Raw genomic sequence first — 19,400 nt, forward strand, 5'->3', positions numbered from 1 at the left:
AGGTGCTCTGCCACAAGAAAGCTCTCTGAATAATTGAGGACAGCTTCTGTGTCTCATTCCCTACTGTGATTTCCCAGACCACATTTCCCATAGTTGGTTTTCCAGCATTCTTCCTTCTTCACTTGGTGGGTCCACTATTCTATCTGTTCTCCATTTGATCTTCTCCAGAAGGTGTTATCTATTAATAACACCATGTACAACATGCTGGGGGCACAATCATTTTTTTTAATATTTTTTGACTGCACTGAATCTTAGTTGCTGCATGTGGGCTTTCTCTAGTTGCAGCACACAGCGGCTACTCTCTAGGTGTGGTGTATGAGCTGCTCGTTGCAGTGGTTTCTCTTGTTGTGGAGCACAGGCTCTGTGGCACGTGGGCTTCGGTAGTTGTGGCTTGTGGGCTCTAGAGCACAGGTTCAGTAGTTGTGATGCAGGGTCTTAGTTACTCCTTGGCAAGTGGAATCTTCCTGGACCGGGGATGGAACCCATGTCCCTTGCATTGGCAGGTGGATTCTTAACCACTGGAACATTGGGGAAGTCCTAGGGGCACAATCATTAAAGCAAGTGGATCATTTCCTTCATCCCAGGGTGGCCATAGCTGCATCAATGCATCCTCAGAACACAATGGTTTTTCTGCATTTATTTTACAGTCTCCCATGTAACGTTGTAACTAAGACACTGCTCATTTACACATAGGCTCTACTGAGCCCCACCCTTTCGTATCTCACACTCTGGCCTTTAGAGATCTAAGTAGAGGACCTCACACTCCATGCCAGGAAATTTCACCTTTTTACCTTCAACCCACAATTCTTAGCAGCCCAGATCTTTCTGGAACCTGGTTCTGTCTCCCTTGTGTATTCTTTCTTTCCCCTCAGCTTCTACCCTCTGCAGCGAGGCCCTCTGCCTCTCCCTCGGAGTCACTGAGTTCCTCACCAGGCTAGACTCCTCCCCTGGCCATCTGCTGCCTGAAATACATGATCCCACCCGTCCACCTCATGAGGTCTACAGAGCATAGCAACAGGGAACGTGCTGATGCCAGAATGTTAAAGGATTAAGTGTGTGCTAGTTGCTCAGTCGTGTCCGACTCTTTGCAACCCCGTGGACTGCAGCCTGCCAGGCTCCTCTATCCATGGAACTCTCCAGGCAAGAATACTGGAGTTGCCATTTCCTTCTCCAGAAAGGGACAAAAGCAGGCACCGTTTAATCCCAAAGGGCATAGAGAAAAGGAAGGTGATTATGACAAAGGGTTATAAACAGTGACCTCTGTGTAATGAGATGGTAGGTGACTTTTCCCCATGTTTCATTACATATTTCATTCAACTAGTATTTAATGGAGGCCTTGTTGTCTATTTTTTCAAATTTTCTATGCTGAGTGTGTTATTTAGAAAACCAGAAAAAAAATAATAAAGTGAAGATGAAAAGAAATACTCTTTCCCTAGACGGACCTCGATGATTTCATTCCCTTTGGGAAGGAGCATTCAGGCTCTCCCTGCACTTATTAATAATTGACCTGCCTTCCCCCTGCATTTCCTGCCCACAGGGCACAGGGAAATCTCCTTAACTGCCTTGTGGGAGCCCAGGCAGTCTCCAGGCAACAAGTGAGGAACCTTTGGTCCAGGAGGCATATGGCCCCTGGGAAAGAAACACTAGGACCACGGAGAAGGCCTGCCCTCTGTGTTGTTTCCATCTAAGGGAACGAGTTTAAGGCAGTTTTCCTGCCTACAGGTTTTGTAAGAGGCGTGAAGAAAGCATAAGAGCTGTGGCCCTGGTTGGGCACAGTACTCAGAAAAGCCTCAGGTGGTGAAGAAAAATGGCTCAGCCAGGAGGACCATCAATTGATCCACTTCTCAGGTTTCTCGAGGTGGGACCTGGGATGCAGGGCTAGGGTTCCTCCCTTTGCCCTCCTCTCCGAAAGCTAAACTTGGCCTGAAGGCTTCCCAGGTGGCACTAGTGGTAAAGAACCTGCCTGCCATTGCAGGAGTCATAAAGGACGAGGGTTCGATCCCTGGGTCGGGAAGATCCCCTGGAGGAGGGCATGGCAACCCACTCCAGTATTGTTGCCTGGAGAATCCCCTGGACAGAGGAGCCTGGCGGGTTACAGTCCGGAGGGTCGCAAAGAGTCGACACGACTGAAGCGGCTGAGCACGCACACGCGTCGGATCCTCAGCTTAGCTGCAGAACCCGGCTCTGGTTTATCTTCCTCAGACCAGCAGAGGGCGCGCGCCACCCGCGAGAAGGAGGTTTGCAGCCGCAAGCCCGGAGTGGAGAGGCAGGCGCAGAAGGGGAGGTTACCCTCTGAAAAGGAGAACGCAGATCCAGAGAAAAGAGAACGTTGGAGATGCTGCGGGCGGGCGGGGGCGGGGGTTGGTGAGTGGGAGTGAGTGGGAGTGAGAAAACAAGTCTGAGTGAGGGTAGGATAGGGAGGAGAGGGGAGGTGGGGAAGGGGATGGAATGGTGACTGAGGGATGGTTGAGATGATGTGAAGATGAGAAGATAAGTTGGGGTGGAGTTTGGGATGAGGGAAGGAACTTGTGGAAGGATGGGTGCGATGGGGGTAGGTGGGATGCCAGGGCGCGTTGGGAGAAGTCAGGATGGGGTAAGGTGAGAAGGGGCAAGTGGAAGGCCCAGTAAGGCAGGCGGAGGAGGGGTCGGTTGCGAGGTAAGAGGGGGGCTGCAGCTGGAACCCACTCACTAGGAGCTCTGCACTCCCCTCCAGTAGCACCCAAGCCTGCCTGCCCTCGATCTCTGGAGCTTTTCCTTGACAGGCCTTTCTGCGCACGCCTGAGCTGGGCGTCTGGTTACCTTCCTGCCCCCCAACCAGACACCCCCTGCCCCGACCCCCCCCCCCCCACCAAGTTTCTGGGGCAGCTAAGAACAGAGAGAGGAAGCAGCGGGGAGCTTGGGAGCTTTAATAGGTCTGGAAGGGAATAGAAACACACTGCAGTCCTGCAGGAGGGCTGGGGGTGGGAAGGAAGGGGGCCTGGAAGCTACCTAGAAATGTGTGAGGTGCCGGGAGAGGAGAAGGTGGACTGAGCCGGGGGCCAGGGGGGAAATAATGAGAAAAGATTTGGAATTCGAGAGAGGGGTCATATTGGAGGGGCTTCCAGGAGCCAGAGGGAAACACAGATGGAGGGGAGGGGAAATCAGGAGAGATGCAGGGACCTGGGGTCTAGAAGATTAGAAGTGGGGGCACAATCACCCTCCCTCAGGGGCTGCGGGACGAGGCGGGGGCAAATCCAGTGGTAAAGAAAGACTGAGGCGACGTCAGTCCCTTCCCGCCCGGGGCTGGGTGCAGCGGGTGGAATCAAATCTGAGCTGGAAAGAACGGAGGGGGAGGCCCCGGCCCCCTCTCCCGTATGAGGGTGGGGTTGAGCGAGGCTCCCGGCGGCTGGGAGAGGCCCCCGGGGCACCCGGTCTAGTGGTAATGGCCCCCCAGGTGCGAGGCCGCGGCCACCGCGCCGAAAGGCCCGGGCGGCGGCTGCAAGCCCGGGCTGGGGTAGAGCGCAGCGGTGGCGGCGGCCGTGGCGGCGGGGCCCGGGCCTGGCCAGTAGGAGAAGCCGGCAGGCGCGACGCCGGCCGAGGCGGCCATGAGGTTGAGTTTGGAGAGGCCGGGGAAGGGCAGCGGGGCCAGGCCGGCCGGCAGCTTGTAGAGCGCGCCGTCCTGGGCGGCGGCGGCCGCGGCGGCCGCGGCGGCGGCGGCGTGGGCGTGCGCGGGGGGCGGCTGGCAGGCCTGCGCCAGACCCTGGAAGTCGAAGCGGTAGGCGTAGCGCTTGCCGTGCACCTTGCTCATGATGTTCTTGTCGTAGTAATAGCGCAGCGCGCGGCTCAGCTTATCGTAGTTCATGTTGGGCTTGCTCTTGCGCTCGCCCCAGCGCCGCGCCACCTCGTCCGGGTCGGTGAGTTTGAACTCGCCGTGGCCGCCCTCCCAGGCGATGCAGCCGGCGTTGGCGCGGTCAGCCAGCAGCTCCAGCAGAAACTGCCATAACTGGATCTGGCCGCTGCCTGTGGGGAATGGGGCGGTCAGCCACAGGCGGGGTGAGGGAGGCGAGAGGCGGGAAAGAGGTGGGGTGCGAGAACCCACCACTCCCCCCGCCCAAGTCGGATGTGGGGGCCGGTGTCAGGGAGGAAAGGGGCACGTCCAGCTGAGTAACTGGGCGCAGCTGGAGCGGCTGGCCAGGGAGGAGATGATCAGCAAAACCGTCCCTAGACAGTACCGCGCTTTCGCACAATGGAAACGCCCCACGGGCGCACAGCTTTGCAAGAATTAGGGAGCGAAGGGAAAGCTCTTCTTCCGTGTGGGGGCAGCGGTACTCCAAGGCACAGGGCTCTTGGAGGTAAGCGAAGGCGGGACATCACCCCTCGGCCTGAGCCCTTACCGGGTGCAGAGCCTGCATAACCGCTCGGGGTAGTCTACACAGGTGGTTAGCTAGCCACATCCCAGCTGGACCATGTCCAGAAATCCAGAGCGGAGAAATCGGCCTGCAGCGGGATCACTCGGCCCACGGGACAAGGCATACACTTGAAACCTCTGCCTGAGGTGGAGAAGAGGTGATGACTGGCTTCCTTGCGATACCATGTCAGACTGGGATGGGGACAGTGGTTCCCTAAGTGTGAGAGGAACGTCAGCCTCTGAAGTCTCCCACCCTTGCCAGCGTCTGGTGCTGGGGCTACTCCAGTTTTAGCCTTTTTTTTTTTTTTTTTTTTCCGGAACAGGCCGGATTCCCAGGGTACCAAGGTGTCAGTTACCAGGGGACATGATACCCAGCTCTGAGGAGAGGAGACCCAGACGCTTCTGTGCTTGGCTCCCTGCCTCTGCCCATCTTTGGCCAAACTCCAGGCCCTTCTGCCCTGTCCAGATTTTCAGGGTTGCTAGAAAGGGCCAGGAGGTTTTCCCAGATAAATGGGTAGTGAGAACTTCTGTTTCTCTGTCTTGGAGCCTCAGTCAGACAAGTGGAGAAAAATCCTGACAGAACTAACCCCCTCTCCACCCCCCACCCCACCCCCACCACACCCTCACCGCACCTCACCCCACCACACCCCACCCCACCCCAGTCCTCACACCTACCAGCATGTATACACACACTCTTTCAGAATAAAATGGATTTTCCTCGAAGTTGTCTGATTATTGTTTTAAATTGAGCCTGGTGAAGCTCTCTTCTGTTTTCAGTGATTTCCTCAGAACCCAGATGCTGCCCTCCCCCATAATTTTGACCCCAATCCTTTCACACCAGCTCTGGGAGGGGCTCCCTGGCTCCAGGACGAAAATACTGCATTTTAGGGTCAGAAGCACAGCAAGGGGTGGGGGAAATGTGCATCTGGTACTGAGAGATGTAGAGGCCTGGAAACTCATTCCTGTTGGGTGTTGTGCTCCCTTTTAGATTAAGCAGTTGCTGGCCTTGTTTTTCTGGTCATGGTAATTATCGGTCACTTGATGAGATCTAGGGTACCAACTGTGGGGCTTCTCCCCGCAAAGAATCTGCCTGCAATGCAGGAGACACAGGAGATTCATGTTCAATCTCTGGTTCGGGAAGATCTCCTGGAGAAGAAAATGGCAACCCACTCCACTAATTCTTGCCTGGAAAATCCCATGGACAGACGAGCCTGGTGGGCTATAGTCCAAAGGGTCACAAAGAGTCGGACATGACTGAGTGACGACGCACGGGGTACCAACTGGGCAGGGACCAGTGGGGAGGCTTTCCCTGGTAGGTCAGCCAGGTCCTGCTGCCAGCATGGCAAAGCCAAGGGTAATTTAGCCACCAGCCAAAGGCGGGTGACACCTGAAATGGCCTAGAGGACTTGGCTCACGGAGCCGGGCTGGCCAGGCCAGTGAGGCAGGTGGGCGCTGGCCCTGGTGCTAATGGTGACTCAGCCTGGAGTGGCCTGAGAGTACTTCTCCCGGGGTCACCTTGCTGGGTGAAGTCCAAGCCTTGTGCTCCTGCTGCCAGTAGGGAAAGAATACCAAGCACCAGAGCAGGAGAAAAGCATTCCCAGCTGAAAAGGGGCAGGCCGGGGTGGGGTGGGGTCAGCAAGGTCTTCTCAGTCTGCCCTGGCCGGCAGGGTCAACACTGGGTCTCAGAAGCCAGAGCCAAAGGCCAAAGGCCACATGAATGTTTCCCACCCCCACCCCCCCCCCTAGGCTCCCAGCCTCCCAGCCTCCTGACAATCAGGCCCGGACCCGCCGTTTCCCAAAGCCCAGCGTTCCACATCGCTCCCACCCGCCGTTGGGGTGACAGTGGCGCCTGTCGGTATGCGGCGGGTGCCCCGAGACCCCATCCTCGACTCCGCCCGTACACTCTGGCGGCCAGCTCACCTTTCTGTACCGCGGGGCTCAGCGGTCCCCAGCCCGGGCTCTTTCCTTCTTTGAAAAGACCGTCTCCGACGGGATCTGTGGCAGCGAGACAAAACAGTCAAGCGGATCCAGGCGGAGGTTGCCGACTTGACCGAAAGCCCCCCAGGCCAAGGCTCAAGGGGGAAGAGGGGGGTGCCTTGGTTCCCGGGCGAGAGGCTGGGGGCCCTATTCGTCCGGCTCCTCCTCCCGGAGCCTGGCCCGGGCGCGCGCCGCGCGGAGCCCCTCCATAACGCCCAAGTCAGGAAACGCGTCCAGGAAAAAGGAAATCCGCTTTCCGAACGGGCTGGCGGGAGCCTTATAAAGCCGAGCGGGGTTTGCGCCAGCCGAGCTGGAGCGCGCAGAGCCCACCGGAGAGGAGAGGACGCCGGGAAGGCTGGGCTGGTGGGAACGTTCGGAGCACGGAGGTGAGGAGCCACGAGGGCGCTCGGGCCACGCCCGGCAGACCATAGCCCCCCAACACTGCACGAGCGCTCAGTCCCTTGCAACACTGAAGACCCCTGCTCCCCTACCAGGCTCTTTCAGCCCCCGAGCCGGCGCTCCTGGCTTCCCAGGCTCTCACTGTGCTCACTTCAAGTCCTCTAGACCTCACACTTAAACCTTAAAGCGCTCCATCTGCTTTTAAGGTTTCCTGATGCCCTAGCTGGCTCAGTTCTGCCAGCGATCCAAGTCCCTGGACCGCGCCCCCTTCCATTGGACCCCAGCATCCCCGTCCCAAGCCCTAACCCAGATTTCCCGCCCCGGGTCCCGGTGCCTCCAGCCCCCAGCTGGTCCCTGGTACCTGGCAGGTACATGTTGATCAGCAGGGGCTGGGAGGCGCCGCTCTGTCTCATCGCCGCCAGGGACTGGGTGGTGGGAGGTGGGGGGGGGGGGGGAGAATGGGAGAGGGGGGGATCGCGTCAGGCTTTGAGCTCCGGGGCACAGATCCCCGCCCGAGGCGACCGAGGTGACTGGGAGAAGAAGGCGGCGCTGGGTCCAGCAGGGCCTGGCGGGAGGGGGCTGCCCGAGTGCGGCGGGGGATGTGGGGTGGGGGGGTCCTGGAGCGACGCTCCCAGCTACCAGGCTGTTCGGAACCCTCCGGCCCCCAGCGCGGGCAGGGGCCGCAATTTCCGTTTTAATTAAAGAGCTGCCGCCTCGGCCCCCCGGACCCCGCCCCCGCCCCTCTTATCGCCCCATCGCAATAAAGTCTCCGACGTGCCGCGCGGCAGCCAAGCGCGCCAGGCAGCCCCCCGCACCCCGCAACCCGGGAGACGCGCGGGGGATGGGCCTGGGCCTGGCTCTCTGACGGGGGTCAGGAGCCCATTTCTTTTCCGCCTCCCTGACTCTGAGCAAACAGCTACGGGGTGGACTACCCCGGCCCCACCTCGGACCCCCGGGGCCACAACGCGGGGAGGGGGAGGCTCACTCCTCATCCATTCCCCCCACCTCACTGCTCCACTCTCCTCCCCTTCCTCTCCCCACCCCTACCCGGGTTCCCGTCTCCAGGCTGCCTTATCTGCATCTTCACTTTTAAATTTCCGCTTCCCTCCCTCTCGCCTGTCGCTGCGCTCCGGGTCGGCAGCCGTTGCTCTCTTTATCTAACCCCCTTCCATCCTCGCTACTTTTCCCTCCTCCTCCTCCGCTCTCTGCTCTTCCCTAGAGACCCGATCTCCTTCACTGTCTCCCTCTTGTTTCCCCGGGTTTCCTGTCTTTCCAGGGTTCCCAGGCCTCTGGGCCATCACTGGGGTGTCGCCCTTACAACTTTTAGTGGGTTGCCCTTCTTTTCCCTTTCTAGGTCTCTCCTTTCATCTACTCCTTCTCCCTCCTCCTCCTATCTCCCCTTCTGTCTCTTCTCTACCTCCCCATCCTGTCTCTCTCTTTCTCTTCCTTTTCTCATTGATTTGTTCCCACTGATTTGTGGCATATGATCTTCCTTCCATTCCCACCCACCACAACCACTTCTCTCCTATCTTTCCCCATCTCTTGTCATCCCAGCTTAACCATCTACCCTCACAACTACTCCGGATTATCCCTGAACTAGGCTGCAATTGGCACCTTGCTCTAACAGAAGAGGAGTTAAAATAGGTTTACTGTACAAGGCCCCCAACCCAGGGAAAGTGGAAGTAAATCCACTCTGGGAAAGGGACAAAAGCAGGTATGTGGTTCCCAAGTGGTGGCCTGGAGTCTCTGTATACAGGTGAGGCTTCCTAGCTCTGGAGAAGTGCATCTGGAGGGATGCTGGCTGAAAATGAGGCCCTGGGCCGGGAGTACCACCTGCAGCCATACAGCATCTGGTGACTCCAGGCAGAACTGATAAACTCAAAGCCTTTCTTTCCCAATGCTTAACTCGAGGAGACAGGAGGCCTGGACTTCAGGGCACTTGGATTGGAGTAAGCAGGTTACCTGTAAGATCCCTGGTCCTGGGATGCCTGACTGAGAATGGCTGGGAAGTCCAGCTCGAGGTGGGGACCCTGTGCATTCTTCACTTGGTGTGACTGCTGGGTTGTTCCTCATTCCTGGTGGAGGATACAAAAATTAGAAGGAGCCAAGGAAGAGTGTGGGAGGAAATGGGGGGATCCCAGGACCCTAGAGAATCCTCAAGGGATACAGATAGAGGCTTCAGGATGTGGAGGTGGAATCTGGTGGGGAAAAGATGAGCAGTTGGGATGCTGGCTGGGGACAAAATTCAGGGCTTCAAAGGAGCAGAGCATCTTGAGGGTGGGGCCAAGGTCCTACTCCCTCTCCTTCAAGCCTTCTGTCACTTCCCCAGAGAGAAAATGAGGAGACCAGCATTGCGAGAGTGGGGAGACAAAGTCTCACTCACTTAATGGTCTCAGCAGAAGGCTGAGGGAGAAGGGAGAGGCACTTAGAGTGGGGGTCTGTCCAGACATCCCAGCTCCGAGCTGGTGAAGGACTAACAGCTCAGGCTCTGCCTCATCTCACTGAGGACTGAGCGGCTGAAGGAGGGGGTGGGCTATCGGAAGAGCTTGTGAGAGAGTGAGGGGTGAGCTCCGACCTCATGTGGATCTTGGCTGTGTCCCCAGAAATGAGATGATTTCCTCCATCCACTTTGGTCTTCGGCTGAGTGCAACCAATGAGCAGGTCTAGGCAGCTTCCACCATCGCCTCCCACCTGACTGGGTGTGGGTCCCACAGGGTTCTGCACACCCCATCAGCCTACTCACAATAGGAGGATGGAAAGGTGCTTCCCTGATGGCTAGTGGGAAAAAACTCTGCCTGCAATGCAAGAGACACAGGAGACATGGATCCCTGGGAGACGCAAGTTCTAATCCTTGGATCAGGAAGATCCCTAGAGAATAAAATGGCAATCCAATCCACTCTTCTTGCCTGGAAAATTCTGTGGACAGAGGAGCCTGGCAGGCTGAAGTCCAAAGGGTCTCAAAGAGTTAGACACGACTGAACGACTAAGCACGCAAGGTGAAAACACCCAGGCCCAGCCTGGCATCTATGCCTCCTTCTCTTTAGTTGCTGGTGTGGAGAGCAGAGTTGGACCCCATGTCTGAGAAAACCTAGAAGGTCCATTCATGCTGGCAAAGACTGCAACAAATATTAGCTCTCCCAACTCCTTCATTGTACAGGCAGGGACACTGAGACCTAGACACAGGGTGCGCCCTGATCAGCGTCACACTGCAAGTTCCCAAAGGCATCTTGCTGGGTGTTTTTGGTAGTCATGGACCTTCCTGGAGGGAGGGCAGCTCAGCTGATGGAGTACACCAGATCTCCCTTTGCCCATTGCCTGCCCCAAAGCAGGTGGTGGGGAGATGACTTGCTGGGCTCTGAGGCCAGTTCACCTGGGTCTGGGCTCAACTCCCCCATTTTCTAGTTTGTGTGGTTTTGGAGAAAGTTACATCACCTCTGTAACTTAGTCTCTTCATCTGTTAGATAAGGATTAGAATACCAACTATACAGAATTATTAGGCTTATATAGCATGCTGAGTGCTCAGATAAAGTTGCATATATGTAGCTGTTAATATTACCAACCCCCAAGGGCACAGTTAAGAGCCTGTGACCATGCAGGAACCCCATACTCCTCTGCAGGACACAGAGGTTTGGGGCTCTGCTGAGGCCCGAGGCTTTTGACCACAGCTCAGATCAGCCTCTACTTAACAGTCTGGATTTGGGGTCAGAAGCCTTGTGTTCAGGTCCTGGCTTTGTCACCAATTAAATGGATAACCTCATCCATTTAAGGCTTCTCCCTCTCTGAGGAGCTCGTTTCTTCATTGGTGAAATTGGTGAAGAATGGAAGCTGTTAGAGGAGGATTAAATGCAACAGGGGCCGTGGACTCTTGAACCCATCCAGGTGTAAAGCAGAATTCATACTCCGTCTAGAACTCTGTCCTCGGTCCTCTGACCCAACCTTGAGATCCATAGCGGAAGACAGGGCCTATGGTAACTGTCCTAGTGCTTTTCTGAATCACAAGCATTTTCAGGGGGTCATTCTTGAATCCTCACAATCCTTGTCCTGTGAAAGAGACAAGGCAGGAATCTGGAGCTCCATTTTCCATGTGAGGGAATTGAGACTCGGGGATGTTATGTGGCTGGGTCCCAGGTGTTCTGGCTTCTGGTTCAGGGGGGTCTACCCAAGGGAGCAGATGCCTAATTTTCCCCAGCTGGGCCCCTGGAACTGCCCAGGTCCAAGTCTGAGTTCTCTTCAACATTGCCTTGACTCCCCCAGACAGAGGCAATGATCTGGGCCAACCCTCCCTGTGGCTAGATCCACTAGCGGCTTGAAAATTCAAGCATCCCTGAGGGACAGGATGAAGGGCATCCTAAGGGTCTTGAATGTCCTGCCTATGTGGGGCTGAGATGATCGTAAACTGGGTCAAAGACGGAACTAGGAAGAAGCTATACTGGTGCCATGGACCCTAATGGCTGCTACCACACTCAGCCCCCAAAACATGGCTATGGGCTTCTACCGCCTACCCCGGAACACAGGCCTGCTGTGGTCAGTGACTCGGGAGCAGTCTCTCCAGCTCACTGGTCTTCTGAAGAGTGGGAAGGAAGAATGAGGAGGGAGTTGTTTGAGACAGCTGAGAGGCAAGGAATGAAGATGTTTTGTAAAATTCTGGAGCTCACTGCCACATGAAGGATTGCTATTCAAAGGGTTTGGGGCTCAGCTTAGAGACAGGATGTCTCCCCTAGAAAGCAGTGGGACCTCCCACCAATTACCCCTCTCACACCCTTGCTCCTCTGTCAGGCGGAGATTCCACGTAACTCGGAAATGGGTGCAAGTTTCCCTTAGGCTGGATAGGGAGCCAGGATGAAGAGAAAGGCATGGCATTGTGTGCACTCAAACCAGAGGATGGCAAAGGCACTATCTGGGCTAGCAGGACCCCCTGGTCCAAGTTGAGAGGTCTCTATCATGGAGAGGTGTGGGGCTGGCTGCATTTAACAAGTTCCTGAGGATGGTTAGCAGCAGTTTCATCTCAGCCCCATCTCAGTCACTTACATCCTAAGCCAGTGTATGCTCCATAGTCAAGGATCCTGGGGCCCAGGGGAATGGTCAGGTTGGCAGAGAAGGACTCTCAGAAAGATGAAGGTGAAGGTCACAAAACAAGACACTGAGAAGGAGGCAAGAGGGGCAGGCAGGTTCAGGAGCCTTTATTGAGGGTCCTCAGGGGAGGCTCTGGGGCTGTGAGACTTAGTGCTGGACTCTCCGGATGGACTGCAGCTGCCCGGTGTGGGCCTGTGTGCCAAATTCGCTGTAGTTACGGAACTCCCCACTGTGGCGGTCCCGCTCCAACACATACTGGTAGCCCCGGTAGCCCGGATACTGGTAGGCCACCCACCTAGGCGAGTGAAGGCACAGAGGTGGTAAGTTGGCTCTGCCCCCACCCTCAGTGATGTCTGCTGATTGCCGGTCTTCCTTTCTCAGTTCCCAATTCCCACCTCCAAAATCATGGCTTCAGTTTTCCCTACATGGTCTCTCCCTGCCCTGTCTACTGCTCCAGGTCTTCCTAACACCTTCCTCATCTCATCTCCTATTCCCACCCTCCATTGCCTCCTCACTCAGGCTTTCAACTTCTTCCTCTCCCCACATTGCTCCCCTGACTCCTATTCTCCTATTACCTGCCCCCTCCCTCCCCATCTTCTCCACCATCTCACTTCCCCTTGCCTCGAAGTCTCCCACGACCTCACTCCTCCAATCCCCCATCCCCCCAGCGTGTGTGTTCATTGTGTCTCTTAGCACTGTTGCCTTTCCTCACCCTCCTCCCTGGTGCCCATTGCCTCCCTGCTCTAGCCCCCTATTGCAGTCCCAGGACTCACGCTCCAGAGCTGACTTTGAGGGAACCCACATCCTTGCTGGTCCAGCCCATGGAAGGCAGGGATGGGTAGTCATCATTGAGTTCAAACTTGCAGCCCTGGAAGTTTTCCCCCTCGAACAGTGTCACACGACTGTCACTGTGGTTCTGAGGAATGAGAAGGGGAAGTGGACAGGTCAGACCCTCCAAAGAGGTGCTAATGGATACATTCTCAGCCTCACTCCCCCAATCCTCCTGCCCAACACAAGCAGTGAAGACAGGGTTTATAAGCACACCCAGAGTTCACTCCATCAGCTCCATATCAGTCTGGGAAGCTGGGGTGCTCAGAGGTCCCCAGTTTGGTCCCTTCTGTGGCTTTGAATTGGGATGGTGAGACTAGAAGGGGGATTTCCAGAGACCCTTCCAGGTCAAAAATAATCTTGTGACATGGACCTGTTTTGCAGGAGGAAAATTAGAGGTCCTAAGAGAAATCTGGTCCACTATGCAAGACAGTTTCCCCAAGGTCTCATTGACTATCCACTCCCCTGACCAGGACTCTGGGCATGGCCACTCATAGGGTAGGACCCAGTGAAGGGTGATGGCAGAATCATCAGTGTTTGTTAAGTCTGGGCTCCCCTTGTCCCAGGACCTTCTCCCTGCAGGACTCCTTGGCCTCCTGGAATGGAGAACCTGGCCTGAGGCAGTACCTGCTCTCTGTCCTCCACCCCACAGCCCCAGATCCTCCCCTCCAGTATATTTGATTCATTAACAACCCTTTCCCCTGCTCCCCGAAACATACACACCCAGACCATCCCTTTCTCAAACTTGATCCCTGATTGAGTTCTAGTCTCATCTTCATGTTAAGTTTTGTGAGCAGAGGCAAACCACTTTGCCCTTCGAGCCGCATTTCCACACCTATGTATAAGGTTAACAACAGTTACCCCAACCTCACAGGGCTGCGTGAAAACAAAAGCGCTCGCTGACTAGTGCGGACGACTGGAAGTGGGAAATGGAGCGCAAGACTGGCACGGTTGTGGTGCTGTCCATGGTGCTGATTTCTGACGCCAGGTTTAGGCTCACGGTCTAAACTCTTGGAGAACTCTCTGGTTCTCAGAAGTAATGCCACTACTACCCGCCTAGGAGTTGTGCTTACACACCCCTGTACAGTGAGTGGACAGTCTTTCCCAGGTGCTGTGGTGGGGCCAGGACCTGGAGCTAGGAGCTAGGCTGCAGGGGAGGAGGGGGAGGGCTGTGCTTACCGCGCAGAGCACTGGCCGGAAGGACAGCAGCTGGTCGCTGTGGTGGCCGGCACTGCCGCTCCAGGCACTCCACCGAGGATAGTCACCCTTCTCCAGAATGAACTGCTGTCCTTGGAAGTCAGGGTACTCGAAGGCCACCCAACTGGGGGAAGATAAGGGAAGCTGGGAGGCCTCTGCCCCAGCCTCATTCATTCCTCTCCCCCCACACCCCCAGCCTCACACCCCCTTGCTTGTTAGGAAAACCAATCTTTTCCTCCACCCCAGGCCCTTCCCCTGACACTCTCATCCCAAGGCAACCCAGTCCCTCTAGAGGCTAGAAACAGAAAGCCAGCTGCTATCTGGGATTGGAGGGGTCCAGGCTTCCAGATCAGGGCTCCCAGGCTGGAGAGAATTTTCCAGTCTATGAGAATCACCCGAACAAGCACTTCTACCTCAAGGAGAGGTCCCTGAAAAGGTAGGTGTAGGAAGCCCCCTAACCTGCGGTAGCAACCTGTGATGGCAACAAACTGCAATAGCTTTGGGGCCCCAGCTTTCCCGAGGGCCCCAGTCTCTAGGAAGCCAGGATGGGGGGAGTGGAAGCGACTTGGCTTTTATTGTTAAAAGAAGCTTAGAGGCATCCAATTTTGGAGAGGACAAAACTATGCTGCGAACTAACCCCTTTAGGACTCAAGCTGGCCTCACGGAATCCTGCCAAGGGTCGCTTCTTGCCTTTATCCCTTTGGCTAGCAGGAGGATACAATCTCTCTCATGATTTGTCTTGGGGCTGGTAGGGAGTTTTGAGGACGCCTAGGGTTTTTCCATCTTGGTGGGTCTCTCTCAGGCAGGGTTTCTCTACAGTCTGGGGAATGGAGGGCTGGGAGCCAGGGTCCCAGTTTCGGAGCTTGGGCCAGGAGAGCCTGGCGCCTCTCAACCCAGCCCAGCCACGCCGGGGGCATCACTCACGCGCCGTTTTCCACCTTGACCGAGCGCACCCGGCGCAGGCCTCCGCGCTCGCCGACGTTGGCGCAGTCACTCAGCAGCCGGCAGCGGCGGCCCTGGAAGTCCTCCTCGTCCCAGAGCGTGAGGCTGGCGGGCGCGGGGCCCTGCGCGGGGGCGCTGCTCATGGCGCTGTGGACGAGGACGCGCCCAGGCGCTCAGCGTCCCCAGAGCCCCCTCCCGGCCCAGGCCCGCCCGATCCCGGTGGGAGGTGAAGGGCCCCAGGGCTGGACCTGAGCTGCTAGCAGCTCTTTCCCATCTCGCCCTCCCCGCCCTAAGAGACCCCGCCCCAGCTCCGAATATTCACCAGGTGGGTGGGTGAGCGCGGTACCGACGGAAATGGAGAGGCTGCGCGCGGGCTGGGCGTGCGGGGCTTTATACCAGGCCTCGCCTCCTCCCCGCACCCTCTCCCGCCCGGGTGGGGGGGAGCTGAGTCAGCGGGCAGGCTGCGGTCAGCTCTGGTGTCCCCGGGGGTAGGGGTGGGGCCGAGGCCTTTCCCACAGCCGCTGACCTGGCCCCAGCCCTCGGGGATGACAATAGAAAGTGCTGAGACACACGTCCGGCGCCCGCCACAGCCGAGGCTGACTCCGCTTTTTCTTTTTGGGGGGCCTGAGCCAAGCAAGGCGCACCCTCACTGGCCCAGACCCTCAGGGATAGAGGTGCCGGGCCACCCTGTGGCCATCCCGCTAAAACCGCACTATGCCGACTCGAGATGCTGAAGCTCTTCCCAGCGTCTAAACACCTTTTCTTCAGCCCTAGGTCGAGGCTTCTCTTTGGGGCGACGCTAGGGAGGAAGTAAACAAGCCTCCCCTCAAGCGACCTTCCTACGAGCTCAGCTCTCTTTTCCCTGGAAGGTGGGCCACCGCGGCCCGGCTCCTCCCAAGCTCGAGTTCCCAGACTCCGAGCCAGAGCTCCCCGAGTTTTCTTGCGGGAAGGTGCTGAGACGAGGCGATGACCAAGACTCGCCGCAAGACGGCGCTGAGCGCAGGGAATGAAGCTCCCGAGGGAAGGCATGGATTTACAAAACGTTTAGGGAGTGGTGGTCGACTGAACATTCTTTGGCATTACCTTCCTTTGAGATTGGAATGCAAACTGACCTTTTGCAGTTCTGTGGCCACTGTTGAGTTTTCCAAATTTTCTGGCATATTGAGTGCAGCACTTTAACAGCATCATCTTTTAGTAAAGATTTGAAAGAGCTCAGCTGGAATTCCATCACCTCCACTAGTTTTGTTCCTAATGATGCTTCCTGCTTATTGATGCGCGGCAGTAAGTAGGTAAAAACGCTTTCGACTGATGTGCGGCTGGAACTGCGATGTGGCCGGCCACCAGACAGAGCTCCTGGGTCTGGGACCCCCGGTCCCAACTTCAGCCTGAGAGCTAGCAGCTGATTATTGAGTGCCTAGTTCGGATCACACCCTCCGCTCAGCTCAAATCTCAACTAATTCTTGCATCGATCTGTTGAGGCAGACGCTGCTGTTGCATGGAGTTTCACAGAAGATCCTGCGGCCCAGAGGGTAACACCAGGACACAGTCCAGGAGGTGTCACAACTGAGAAGTGGCCCAGCTGAGGTGTGACCCTGAGGGTTCAGTTTTGACTATAGATCCAAGGCTCTTGGTTTCCCACGTGGCACAGTGGTAAAGAACCCACCTGCCAATGCAGGAGACACAAGAGAGGGGGTAGGATCCCTAAGACAGGAGGATCGCCTGGAGTAGGAAATAGCAACTCACTCCAGTATTCTTGCCTGGAGAATCCCATGGACAGAGGAACCTGGTGGGCTACAGTCTGAGGGGTCACAAAGAGTCCAACTCCAGGGAGTAGGCATGACTGGGCCTCCTAGGCTCTTAACCCCAAACTCACTGCCTTGTGTGTGGAGGGGGGGGAGGGGAAAGGTAGGGTCTGGGGAGGAAGAAATTTAAGGGGAAAGGCTTGGAGCCCCAAGACAAGTTCCAGGAAAGAAATTTCCTTACAACTTGCAGCAGAATTTCCTAGCCATCATGGCTGTCAATGAGCTGCAAAAGTTTCTGGCAAAACTGTGTTTTCCTTAATGAAGAGGGTATGCCAGAAGAAGTGCAGGGGTGAGAAAGAAAGGAACTGATACCTCGTTTTCCTCATGAACCAAGTGCTTCCCTTATAGGCTCAACAGTCCAACATGGTAAGGTTGGATGAACTTACCATGTGGAAATGTGGAAGAGGCTGCCAGAGCCTTTTCCAAATCCACACAGCTAGCCAGTGTCAGAGCATGATTAGACTGCAGTGCTTTGCCACACAACTTCTAGTGACTAAAGGGGCTCACAGGCCAGATTCTGATGCTACAGATCCAGAAGCCTAACCATGCTGTCTTCCACGATTTCTCAAAACTGCCAACCTCACTCCAACCTCAGAGCCTCTGCATCGGCGGTTCCTGTTACCTGGAGTGTCTTAGTCACAAAGTCTTGGCATGCTGGCCTTTTTCGTCACCTGGGTGATGCTGTTCCTGACATTTACTTCCTTCACATCACCCTATTTTCTTTATAGCATTTGTTTTCTTTATAGCATTTAAAGTTGTCCTTTTCATCTTTTGTGTATGGCTGTACGGAGTGTTTCCTTTTGTACTAGAGTGTAAGCTCCTTTCAAAGGGGCAGGGGCTGTGTCACTCTTGTTTTCAGTTGTTTCTCTCCTATGCAGGACACATAGAAGTTGCTCAATAAAACATCCCAAATGAGTGAGTGGACAGGGTGGTCAGGTTGGGCCAAAGGTCCCTGGGGAAAGTTGTGTAGAGGAAATGCTGCCGTGAATGGGGGTGATGGTTCACCCATCCTGCCGACCTCCCCAGCCTTGAAATTCTGACATGCTGAGAGCCAGCACGGGGGTATTGGGGTCTCCCTTGAGTCTCTCTCTTCACTGTTGAGAAACTGCTGTCCAGGATCCCGATGTGTGTGAAGGTGAAGGCCAAAAGTAAGAGGCCCTAAAACACAGGGAGTAAAGTCCAGCTTGGGAATTTTGGAATCAGAGCAGGGACAACCCTCAATTTGATGGCAGGTGGGGTCAGAACCATGACCAGTCTCCTGACTCCCTGTGCTAGAGGGGGTGTGGTCAAATAGGGTATACTTTTTCCAAGCCAAGAAAAGGGGAAACGCAAAGTATCGAAGGAGGCAAGAAACAGTCCTAGACTCTTCGTGTCCAAGCACTTGGTCTCGGTTTCACAAGTGGGGCTGTCGCAGCGGTGACACGTGAGGGACCGAAAGATTCTCTCTTCTACGTTCTCTGTTCCTCCCCGTCTCTATCCAGCAAGTCTGAACTCGGCCACCAGGGGGGGCGCGCGGGCCGCGCCGGGTGGAACGCCAGCGCAAAGGCAATGGAAGTGGGAGTTGATGAGAGGCTGAGGTCTGGAGGCGCTGCAGGCGTGGGAGGTGAGTGCGTCAGGCTGTGCGTCTGCGCTGGTCAGTGACGCGGCTGGTGAGTGACAGTCCCGAGGGTGCGGGGCTGTTTGTCCGAGGCCAGTCACTGTGTGTTCGGGAGCTGGGGCTGGGAGGGCAATTTCCAGTCCAGGTGTTGGTGGGAATCACCATATTCCACAGGAGATGGGTGTGTGTGTCTGTGTTTTCAAATGTGTGTATTCAAGTGTGTGTGTGTTGTGTGTGTGTGTGTGTGTTTTCAAAGGCTTGGGGGGGGGGGGAGATAACACAGTTGAGATCCAAGTTAGAATTCCAGCTTGAATTTGAGATGGAGACCTGTGTGTGAGAATTGTCATGGCTTCTCTCCGAGTCCTAAAATCTGATCTTGGCTCTGCACTCAGCGGCTGTGAGGCTGAGGCACTAGCTGGCCTCTTCCCTCCTCTGCCTCAGTGGGTCCCACCACCCATATACTATAGTCAGTGGCTCTTAGTTCTACCTGTTCTCACCGGTTTTCTCAGAAATGGGCACAGCTACCAACACCGCCCATAGCCATTTGCCAGACCTCTTTCAGGCTCCTCACGTCCCTCCAGACCCCCCTCTGGTTCTGGTGGTCCTCATAATTATCAAGAAAGAGAAGAATGAGCCCCTGAGGAAAAGGGGTTGTCGGGCAGCCCTGCCCAGTGTGCTAGAATGGGGCTCTGGGATCCCTGTCCCTTTCCGGTACTGGGGACCCCCTTTCTGCTTCCTTTCTCCACAAGCTGATCCACCTCCAGCCTCCCGAGCCTCCCCCACCCACTCCCCTGCTAGCCCCCTACCACCCCCCCAGCAGCTGGTCCTGTTTGTTTTCCCACATCAGTTGTGCTCAGAGCTTCCTGAAGGATGGATTCACAGGTGGCTTTGTTTGCCAGCTCAGCACCATCACCCCTACCTCCTCCACATCCACAGCCTCTCTGGGAAGGGGTGGGGGAGGGAGTTAGAAAGACAAAAAAAAAAAAAAAAAAAGAAAGTGTCCTCAGGTCTGCACATCCAAGAGACCTCAAGATCTCATCGGGATCTCATTACCCAAAGAGAACTTGCCGCCCTATCCAGTGCTTCATCTCATATAGGGACCTTTGGTCCCACAGAGACATCCTTAGGATTCCTCCTCTCCATGATTCTACTAAAGCACTCATCTCAGAAGCACCCTAAGATCCCACAGAGAAGCCCT

At 55.9% G+C, this 19,400-nt stretch overlaps 2 protein-coding genes across 2 annotated transcripts; both read right to left on the bottom strand.

Annotated features, from left to right (window-relative positions):
* Nucleotides 1-2,885: 2,885 nt before the first annotated feature.
* Nucleotides 2,886-6,404, bottom strand: FEV (FEV transcription factor, ETS family member; the record flags this gene model as incomplete). Its single annotated transcript, XM_020904694.2, has 2 exons — nt 2,886-3,999; nt 6,308-6,404. Coding segments are annotated over 2 exons (684 nt in total), but the record flags the coding sequence as incomplete, so codon positions are not given.
* A 5,533-nt stretch (nt 6,405-11,937) lies between these two features.
* On the bottom strand, nt 11,938-14,997 carry CRYBA2 (crystallin beta A2). Its single transcript, XM_020904705.2, has 4 exons — nt 14,786-14,997; nt 13,844-13,985; nt 12,610-12,752; nt 11,938-12,131 (listed from the first exon to the last, which is right to left on the bottom strand). The coding sequence occupies exons 1-4, from the start codon at nt 14,944-14,946 to the stop codon at nt 11,984-11,986; spliced, it is 594 nt and encodes a 197-aa protein (XP_020760364.1). The 5' UTR covers nt 14,947-14,997; the 3' UTR covers nt 11,938-11,983.
* Nucleotides 14,998-19,400: the final 4,403 nt, after the last annotated feature.

This window comes from Odocoileus virginianus, chromosome 30 (assembly GCF_023699985.2).
Source record: "Odocoileus virginianus isolate 20LAN1187 ecotype Illinois chromosome 30, Ovbor_1.2, whole genome shotgun sequence".
NCBI classification, from domain to species: Eukaryota; Metazoa; Chordata; class Mammalia; order Artiodactyla; family Cervidae; genus Odocoileus; species Odocoileus virginianus.

What these genes read in the sequence shown, in the direction of transcription:
- CRYBA2 (XM_020904705.2), bottom strand. Translation starts at nt 14,946, where the DNA reads ATGAGCAGCGCCCCCGCGCAGGGCCCCGCGCCCGCCAGCCTCACGCTC. An exon ending in GTCAAGGTGGAAAACGGCGC is followed by an intron (nt 13,986 to 14,785) that starts GTGAGTGATGCC and finishes ATCTTCCCCCAG; the next exon opens with TTGGGTGGCCTTCGAGTACC. An exon ending in CTCAAAGTCAGCTCTGGAGC is followed by an intron (nt 12,132 to 12,609) that starts GTGAGTCCTGGG and finishes TCACTCGCCTAG; the next exon opens with GTGGGTGGCCTACCAGTATC.